Source organism: Monopterus albus, unplaced genomic scaffold (assembly GCF_001952655.1).
Source record: "Monopterus albus unplaced genomic scaffold, M_albus_1.0 scaffold40.1, whole genome shotgun sequence".
Lineage (NCBI taxonomy): Eukaryota > Metazoa > Chordata > Actinopteri > Synbranchiformes > Synbranchidae > Monopterus > Monopterus albus.
In genome coordinates, this window is record NW_018127920.1 from 5880447 (window position 1) to 5891106 (window position 10660).

The following is a 10660-nucleotide window of genomic DNA, read 5'->3' on the forward strand; positions in this document are numbered from 1 at the left end:
ATGTGCAAAACTGATAGAGACATACCCCAAGCGATTTACAGCTGTAATCGCAGCAAAAGGTGGCGCTACAACGTATTAACTTAAGGGGGTTGAATAATTTTGCACGCCCAATTTTTCAGTTTTTTATTTGTTAAAAAAGTTTGACATATCCAATAAATTTCGTTCCACTTCATGATTGTGTCCCACTTGTTGTTGATTCTTCGCAAAAAATTACAGTTTTATATCTTTATGTTTGAAGCCTGAAATGTGGCAAAAGGTCGCAAAGTTCAAGGGGGCCGAATACTTTCGCAAGGCACTGTACATGCATTGTCGTCATGTTGACTGGGCCCTTACCAGCAGTTTGACCAGTTCAATTCAGACGTGTAGCCAGAAATGTGACTAGGTCTGAACAGTTAAAATTTCTGGTAATTCTTTGCTGGCTTTGTGACTTAGGGCTTTGTTAAGGACATGACGTCTAGATGTGAAATAGCTGGCCAAATTCCTGGCTAATGGTGCATGTCTGAAAGGGGCTTAAATGTTTCAAAGTAAGGCCCGGGTCTTTCTGCAGCCAAGGTAAATAAAGGCCTTAGTCACTGTTAGAGAAGTTATGGAATTTACAGTTTGTAACACTGTTGCCTCTACTTGCAGCCCTGCAGAGAGAACGTACGATGGGAAGGTCCGTGTGACGGTAGAAGTCGTTGGTAAAGGCAAATTTAAAGGAGTTGGCCGCAGCTATCGCATCGCCAAGTCAGCAGCGGCACGACGAGCTTTGCGCAGCCTCAAAGCCAATCAACCTCAGGTCCAAAACAACTGAGCTCCTCCTCCAAGCTCTCACCACCTAAGCTATTGTTGCTAACGGAGAAAATGTTAATGTTGGCTTTCCAACACAGCACCATGCCAGCCCTGTATCTTCAGCCTGTGACGGCACAACCAAGGCAGCCAGGGAGCACTCTGTGGAGAAGCAACAACAGAAGCAGACTGATCTCACAACAGATTTCACTTTGGATCTTTTACCTTCTTTTTTTTTTTTTTTTTTTTTTTTTTTTTTCGCGAACACAATTTTTTTTTTGTGTAATCACAAGTGCTTTATTAACATTAAGCTAAGTGTTAAAAAAAAAAAAAAAGGTCAGGTTGCAATGTCTGTTCCTTGCTGTTTTTTTTTTTTTGTTTGTTTTTCTTGTTAACCCCGATGTGAGTAAGATGAGGTTAATGCTTATTGTGTAGTGTTAGATTGTACATAGTTCAATCAAAGGTGTAAATCAAAGTGTGTAGGAAGAAAAAATAAAAACAAAAACGCTAAACTCCTCAGCCTGTGCACTAGTGCCAGTCAGGTTTAAAGCAGTTTTTAAAATGCTAATGGCAGACATGGCTAACAGATACCACAGGAGCAAACACCTGGTGGCATGTCTGTCTTGAAATGGTATTCTTAATCATTTTTGCACTTCTTCTATTAGGGTCTGTAATTTTGAGAATTGTGTGGTCACATTGACACCAAAATCATATTCGTAGCAAAGTATATAAATGTATATGAAAATATAAACTACATGAATGATATTTTTGGCCTTAGGTGCTAAGGCTCACCCTCATATCCTGCAAACCAGATAGGAATTTCAACATTCCCAGTTACTGTAATTTAAACTAGTTTTTAACCGCACTTGAGGTTGCATGTTCTTGTAGCTTATGTATAAACCATAACAACTGGATGGCTTCTATAAATGTTTGAAACCTATGGATATATCTATAGTTTGTGTGAGCGAGATTAGACGTTTATGGCATTATCTTGGTGATTTGGTTTAACGTGTTTTGATATCAAGAATGGATGGAATTGAATTAGTCATTCTTGCTCACTAGACGTTTTTCCATGGACTGAATCATCCAGTTTTGATATAAGAAGAGAAAGACATATCACATGTACAATATGCTGCAGACTTTTATACAAATTGGATACACAGTCTTTTCAATTACAGTCTTTGTGAAAAAGGCCAATTCATTTCAACGTGCTAGTGTTCCTCGCATCCCATACTTACCAAAGCTATTGCAGATGTGACACTGAGGTTGAAGTCAGTTCCTAGGGATAAGGATACCAACCCTTTTTGTGGTTTCCATTCTGAATGTTTTTGCTTCTTGCTAAATGTCTTTTTTTTTCTCATCAATAAGTCCTTTTTTCACTTGAATACCTCAGTTAATCGCATGCATTTTCTTGTCTTTTTTTTTTTCTTTTTCGTTTGGTGCTATGTTTTGTATTAAGCTTGAATTTCTAATCTTTTTTTGCACTGTAACTATAATACCTCTTTATTTGACTTTTTTGTTTTGTTTTGGAAACCTGTTTGATTTGGTTCATTAGCCATCAAGTTGTAGAGGAGAGTATTGCCATCTCTTCCCCTTCCCATGCTTGAGTTTCACACTTGATGATTTTTCTTTTTTTGGGAGGGGGGTAGGAAGTCTGTTGTCTGCACATAGTGTAAATGTTTTAAATTCCTCATTCATTAGCTCTTAATTCCATTAGTTGAGAACCAGTTTTTGAATTTTGGATAAAAACAAATGGATCGATCAAATGAGGGTCAGTGCTTGCAGAGATCATCAGATTGCACTCAGAAACTTCAAATGTGCTTCAAACGATAGGCAGAAGGGAGCTTAATTTTTCAAGTCTTCATAAATAAAGGTTGGAAGAGACCTACACCTGTATTAGTATAGCTATCAGAAATCTAGTTCATTCACGTATTCTCCCCCACAGGTGCTTCTGCCTCAGTGGACCGTGCACTCAGTTCAGTAACTCTGACAGTGCACATAGTCTAGTCTTTTTACTGTGATAACTATACCATCTACAGTATACAACGCACTGAATTGACACACACAATAATTTGCCTCAAGTCTTGAACCTAAAAAGTTCAGTGTCTTTTTTGTAGGAGATTAGTTACAGCATAGAATGGATTTCAGTCACCATGGTTACACATGTAGAATGAATGAATTCATCTAATTTCAATTTGACAGTTAAAAATGGACATGACTGTACTTTTTAACATAAATTGCATATTTTCAAGAAAAGATTTCAGCCAGAGATTGCAGGAGACGTTTTTTTCACTTGTCCCAGTCACAAGGTCGACTTTGTCCATTAAAAAACAAACAAACTTAAAATTAACTGACCCAACAGCAGCTGAGCTTTAAAAATAGGTCCTGAATCCAAAACACAAAGTGAGCAGAGTGTCTGGGAGTTGTTGGCGGCAGTTTGTGGCTATTTGATTAAGTGCAGGTATATTTGGTTATACTAAGCACAATACCAAACTGAAGTGATAGGGCATCTTAAAGCTGCATGTTTGTTTGTTTATTTATTTATTTATTTTGGGCGCCTGGTGGGGGCAGCACACAAGCTTTGGGGTGAGGGGGGATTGTCACTGCATAACCCCTTTCACATAAGTCATTTGATGTGTTTTGAAAGAAATACATATGTATGCAGCTTTAAGCTAATATTACTCAGGGCTTTGTGTTTTAAGTTAGTGTAGTTTTAAAGCCTTTATTATTTAGTTTTCTATTGTGCTGATGTCATGCATATTCCTAATGAAATAAGTACCTAGTCATGCCAGTAATTTTCTACAGTTGGCTGAAGATGCGGCATGTGTTGCTCCTGGTTTCAGTCTCTGACCTGTGCTGAAGTTTTACTTGAACCAAAAGAAATTTGAGACCTGTAGCAACTCAGGCTGGACACGATCTGTCGCAGTCTGGGTCCAAGTCCCGGGAGTCCGGCAGGTCCAAAGATGTTTGGGCTGGAGAGGATTAATAGCAAAACTACCTGGATGAAAAGACTAGAATGATGATTATGAGCAGTGGATTGTGTTTAACATAGCTGTATTTGAAATGCATCCGAATACATATTGTAGGTGTCAGGTTTCTTATTTCAGTAGGTTCATCTTTTGGATTCAGCTGTTTTGAAAAAAAAAAAAAAAAAAAAACCCAAAGCATAATTCAGATTTATTCCTGTTGATCCATTCTTTGCTCAGACTGATCTGTTATCTTTCTTGTCTCCTTGGGTGCCATACGTTTTTATATTTTCACTGCAGAAAACCATGTTGACACTAGGGTGAATTTATGAAATTCTTCAGTTTTCGTGAAAAATCAGTGTGAGCTCAATTATACCTTAAAACCTTAGTCTTTCTACCAACAGAGTGCAATCTGTCATTTCTCAAGCAGCTGTCTGACCCTTGGTAGTCTACCTAGATGAACATTAACAGGTCAGACTTGGCTTGTGCATTTTGATCTTGCTGTTAGTCAGACTTCAGATTTAGTATATCTGGTCCTTCAGTCACATACCCACACTCACAGCTATTTAGTCCTTTTCTCATCACCCGTGAGATCCCTTGAGGGACGGGGGAGGGATTACTAAGAGAATGTGAAATCACTCATGGTGCCACGCCCACTCTGTTTTTGTCTGTGACTGTTGAAGCTAAGGTTCACAAATGATCTTGTCTGCCACAAGTGGTATCAGTTTCCAACAACCTTGTATGTTTTTTTTTTGTTTTGTTTTTTTTGAGGAGGTGTGTTGAAGTTGAGGTGTAGTGCTGCATTCTTCACCATGGACTATGTTTTTTGTACTGGCAGTTTTGTTAGATTTTCTTTTTGTACATGTAGCACAATTGAGCATTGCACTTGGGTGCTGTAGTTTACCTCATGTCAGAGTGAAAGGCAGTGAAAGGTAGAGTAAAATAAAGGAGTGTATATATGATGACGTAATGCTAAGACTAACTTGTGGTTCAGGCTTTGCTGCTGTTTCAGTTGCTGGTATCACGCAGACCTTTTTAAAAACAGAATAAGGGGCTTTGGAAGATGAGACAAAATGTGCCTGCAAGTTATCTGATAAAAACACTGTCAAAACAATCTCTGTAATTTGGAGCTAAACTGTCTGGCCGACACTGATGTCCTGCCTTAAGCAGTGCTTGGAAATGAATTGGACAGCATATTGCCACATCCAAACTGACCTGACACAGTCAGGTTGATTGTCTTCTGACTACTTTAATGTGGATGCCATCCAAGTGATAGTCCCAGTCTGTAAGACAAACCTCCCCAGCCCTTTATTTGGAGTCTAAAGGAAAAGTCCACTCAAACTTGCTCCTGTACTCTTGCATAAATCTTAGACTATAATGAAGGTTTGTAGCAGTGTTCATATCTGTCTTCACCATGCTTACAGTAGTTTGCTTCTCCACCAACAGGGAAGCCACTTTTTTCGTAACAAGCACTCATATTTTGAAAAAAATTACATATTCATTGTATAACTATCCATTTCAAGTGCATCAGACTGTCTTGTACTCTGGCAGGGGGGCATTGATACATTGGAAAGGCTTTTTTGGTTTTTTGATTAGGTTTGGGCATAAAACAGGACACAAAAGAGATCTTCAAGGCTGTGCTTCAAGGTGTTTCTAGCCAACAGCTGAGAGTTGTAACTTATCTTTTTGTGGCCTCATGTATTCCAAAATCCACTGTACACTAAGCTTGTGAGTGGACAGGAAGTTGCCGGTTCAGTTTACAAGCAGTCCTTTGAAGGCCACCCTTTTGGTGGCTCCTTTAAGACTGTCTGCCTCTTTGACCACACTTGTACTCCATGTTTGCTGAGACAGAATGACAGCTATAAAAGGAAGCTGTTTTTGTAATTCTGGGCGATGGATACCAAAATCTGATGTTTGTTTCTGATCTGTCAGTTTGCTTAACTTTGACATCACACCTCTATTGTTACGTCTGAAAAGTGTTCATGCTGTTTGGACTTAACTGTGGATGTTGTTTTGACTCTATAATCAGTGGTGGAGGAAGTGTTCACATCTTTTAACTGAAATAAAATGAATCCATTATAAGTAGGGGTCCTGCATTCGAACACCTAATAAGTACAGTAAAAGTACAGAGGTATTGCCAACAAAATGCACTTAATGTATGAGAAGTACAAGTACTGGCCCCTGTGACTGATACATCATATTTGGGATTATTAGATAAATAATAGTGTTGCATCAATCCACAAGGAGCATTTTACTGTTGTAGCTGCTTAAGGTGGAGCTGGTTTTAACAACTTCAAGTACAATTGTTATTCTCTTGTTTAGTCCAGTCATCCCTGAGCCCGGGGGTTGTGCCCCTCCAGAGGATCATAGGAAAAATCTGAGAGATCTTCAGATGATTGGTGGGAGAGGAAAGAGGACTAGGAAATGTTACGCTATATTTTATTTTTAAAGCTCTACCAGCCAAAAAAAAAAAGTTGAGGCTGTTGGAATATTTAATACATAAACATTTTTTTTTAGAAGCTTGTAGTTTTTTTTATTTTTTATTTGTAAAATCTTAATTGGAAAAGTAGCTGCTGCTTTAAGATAAATGTAGTGAGGTGACAAGTACAATATTTCCTGCCGCCCCTGATGATCAGAAGCTGAATCAAGAACACTGTTGCTTTCTGTAGTAGTTAAACGCTGTCATATATCTCCCAGGGGTGATATATGACAGACACAAAAATGTATTGTTACTTTGTACTCCACTGCATTCACATCAAACACTTCCTGCCATCCAGTGAGTTTGTATTTTTACCCTTCTTTTTTGTAAAAAGTTGTATAAATTGAACAGTGATTAAAATGTCCAAATTCGGGGAGGTGGTGTTCCAGAATTAGCATCATAGTCCTGGATCAGGACTAGCTGCCTCTATAAAAAAGAAAAGGAGATTTAGTCTCTAAATTGGTTTTTAATAGAAATCACTTTGTCTTGTTTTCACTGAAGTGATTGTCTTAAAGTTTTCTGCTGACCACTGTCAAAAGAAACAATTTATGTTCACTCTGATTCAGAATCATTTCTTTTTGCTTTTACTGTTAAATGAACCATGTCTGTATGTGATGTCAGCCGTCCACATCTGGCCAGATGTCAAATATAAAAATGAACATGTACCTTGAGACTTCTTTCCAACAGTAGTTTTGTTTTAGGGTGGATTTTTCCTTTAAGGTCTAATTATGAAAGAATGAAGCATGTTAAGAGAACTGAAATGCCACTGATGAAACCGTGAGTGCGGAGAACTCAACCGGTATGGAAGACTGAAGCAGCAGAACACCAGCAGAGTGGCACTCAATGGAGAAAGTGGGGAACTGTATCCGTGTGGGGAATTATGGGCCATCACAACCTGCAGCTAATGTGTAAGGGACATTAGATTGTAAGTTGAACTCCTCACTCATACTGTAATACCATGCTGCAGTGGTTTGCAGTCTGCACCTTATGGATCACAAATACCTTTAATTTCTTTTTTCTTTTTCTTTTTTTAAATAATTGTAGCCCAGTATATCTAAAATAAAAGTAATGGTATGGTCATTCACTCTGGCTCCTGTTGGTTAATGGCTTATTTCGAAACGACGATACAAAGTGAAGAGGTGTGTTTGTGATTTCTAAGAGCCTTGTGAGACTGATGTAGTTTGGAATATGACAACATATTGTAAAGAGGTAAGTAGAATTATGTAAGATGTTTCAGCAGTGATATTTTGATGAAATGTTCTGAAAAATGGAAACTTGTATTCCCAGGATGATGAATCAGAAAGTTGGTGACCCCCTGATCTCTCAAGTGCCTCCATCAGGCCAAAATGTAAAGCTATCAAGATCTCTAAGGAATAGTCTAGCTTAGCATAACAACTGGAAGCAGGGGGTTACAACCTGACTGTTCAGATTCAATTTATATTTGAATGATGCATTTATATACTCAAAAACCAATATTATTCCAGGTGGTAGCTTATTAGGTACACCTAGCTAAAATGAGTTCAATCTCCTTCATGAAGGTGATATTGTTCAGTTTGTATACAAACCATTTCAGAGAGCTGTTGATTCAACTGTATGATCATTTTAGAGGCTGGTGTTGTGCTACTGTTGGACTGTGCTGCATTATTCAGAGATGGCTGTTTTATTAGACCACATTAGTTTAGGGTTGGTGTATTTAATAAACTGACAACTGAGCCCAAGTACCTGGAGAAAAGTCACATGGGATGAGAGCATGCAAACGCCGCTGAGAGGTTTGAATCTGGAACCTACTTGCTGTGAGGTGACAGTGCCAACCACTGTGCCACCCTTGAAGTGGAATTGACAAATGAATTGAAAAAATACATTTGTTATTCTACCTCATATATATTGTATACTGGTTTATGATCTTCTAGTGCCCACTTCATTTGCCTCCTTTTTAAACATTTCCAGTTCTCATGGACAGACAGCGCTCAGTTATATTATGAACTTTTTAAAACTCATTTTATATAGTGTGACACAATTATAGTAACACATTGGAAAAGCCTAAAATTATTTTGTGGCACACTCCTGGGATTTTGTTCTGGAGCCTGTATTGTTGGACTGTAATTTCTTGTGCATTTCCATAGTTGTGTAAAAATATACCCACAATAATTTTTAACAATTAACAAAAAAAAAACTTTTTTTTTCCATTTAGGCTGCATTTTGATAACTTTTTTTTTTTTAATTACAACTTTTTCATTCTGAAGTAGGAACATTATTCTTACAGTATTATTTAGTTAGTTTTTTTTAACTTTATTTGTGCAACACTAACTTTTAGGCAAAATCAACCTTCTTATAAAAATGACACATTTTTTCCAAACATTACAGTTTTATTTTTAAAACATCCTAACAGTGATTCTAACAACTACACTGCAGATCTGAAGTTTGGGTTTATTTCTGTTCAAAGCTGACTGAGTGGCGTTTTAAGACTATATGACAGCGCACTCTGATGTGTATATAGAGATATGGATATACAGTATGTCTGAATAGCCATTTAACCCTGATGAAGATTTAAAATAAAACCGCTTCACAATGATAGAAAGAAGAACATGCAGAGACTTCAGGAAGTATTCAGACCCCTGCACTTTTTGCATGTTATTGTTTTATAGATTACATTTTAATTGGATGAAAATCTCCATGCAGATTCTCAGTCATCCAGGTCATAATAAGCTGAACACGGCTGTGCTATGGGCTCCCCGGTGTCTCCTATAGTTGCCAACCTGTACATGGAGGAATTTGAGGAGAAAGCCCTGTCTTCCTTCACTGGTACCGCTCCCAGCCACTGGTTCCGCTACGTGGATGACACATGGGTTAAAATCACAGGGCAGAGGAAGCGCCCACAACTGCAGAAGGGGCCAAGAAGGAGAAATTACACATCCAGAACTCCCTTAGGGCTTGTGGATACCCTAAGTGGGCCTTCACCAAAGCAAGGAAGAGGCCCAACACCAACAGGGAGAAACCAGAAACAAGAAGGGATAACACTGTCATCCTTTATGTGGCTGGTTTATCAGAGAAGCTAAAAAGGATGTTTTGCAACCACAATATCCCAGTCAACTTTAAGCCAGGGAACACCCTGCGGCAGAGACTGGTCCACCCGAAGAACAAAACACCCAGACATAAACAGAGTGATGTGGTGTATGCAATTAAGTGTAGTCAGGAGTATAACGACTTGTACATTGGTGAAACTAAACAGCCCTTTCACCAACGCATGGCCCAACACAGGAGGGCCGACTCCAGTGGACCAGAGTCAGCAGTCCACTTCCACCTGAAGGACAAAGGACATTCTTTTGAGGACAGTGAAGTCCAGATCTCTCCAGAGAACATCGCTGGTTTGAGAGAGGTGTTAAGGAAACTTATTTTTGTAAAAATAGAACACCCCTCACTAAATAGGGGTGGTGGACTAAGACACAACTTGTCTTCCATCTACAATCCTGTTTTGAGATCTCTGCCCAAACATGCCCACCAGGACAATAGGCGTCGGTCGACAGGGGAGGATTCAAAGACAGGTAACGACTCTCACCGATACTGGGCTATAACGACTCAGTCATTAAGGGACATTGTTGGGCATCAAGGGACTGATACACCACTGAGGGGGATAAATATCTCTGGCTCAACCCCAGTCAGGTGGAAAATGTGACCCGCGGGGATCGCAAATCCAAAACTCACATAATGTTCCCCGGCCCAGCCATTGTTGAAACATATAACAAGTTCATGGGAGGTGTTGATCTCCTTGATATGCTGTCTGCACTTTACAATTTCAGCTTCAGATCCCGAAGATGGTACATGTACATCTGGTGGTACACTGTTACAGTGGCAGTCATCAATGCATGGAACCTCTACAGAAGAGACCAGAAGAAGCTAGAGCCCCAGATGAAACACATGGCTCTGCGAAGGTTTCAGGCTTTGGTTGGCACTTCTCTCACCAGTGCAGGAAAGGCCAAAATCAAGTGTGGCAGACCACTATCCTCTCCAGAAGCGACTCCAACACCACCCTGTAAACGACCAAGCTGCAGTGCGCCTCCTTGATGTAAGAAGGGATGGCATTGATCATTTTCCAACATGGGAAACCCGACAGAGATGCAAGAACTGCACCGGCAATCATTTCTCACGTCTACTGTGAAAAGTTTAAGGTGCATCTTTGCCTGAATAAGGACAGAAACGGTTTTTGTGCCTACCACAAAGTGCACTAAAAAGGCTGTAAAAAAGTTTTATGCAAAAAAAAAAAAAACAGAAAAACTGCCTGAAATATTCTATAGTTTGAAAATGTTATGGGCAACATTTGTTTTTGTATCTAAAATTAACATTTTTGTGAGCAAAACGTTGTCAAAAACACCCCATGTATCAAATGTGATATAAAAATTATATCATAAACAAAATGATATGGCAAAATTTTGGGGGGGGGGGGGGGGGG

General features: G+C 39.1%; 1 protein-coding gene across 6 annotated transcripts in view; it reads left to right on the forward strand.

Annotated features, from left to right (window-relative positions):
* The window catches only part of dicer1 (dicer 1, ribonuclease type III), a 58519-nt gene extending 57514 nt beyond the window's left edge, over positions 1-1005 (forward strand). For all 6 annotated transcript variants that reach the window (XM_020599235.1, XM_020599234.1, XM_020599237.1 and 3 more), the window contains one exon: positions 628-1005. In XM_020599235.1, the coding sequence (XP_020454891.1) occupies positions 628-793 (166 nt within the window). In that variant the 3' untranslated portion in view covers positions 794-1005. The remainder of the gene's footprint in view (positions 1-627) is intronic.
* The last annotated feature ends 9655 nt before the right edge of the window (positions 1006-10660 follow it).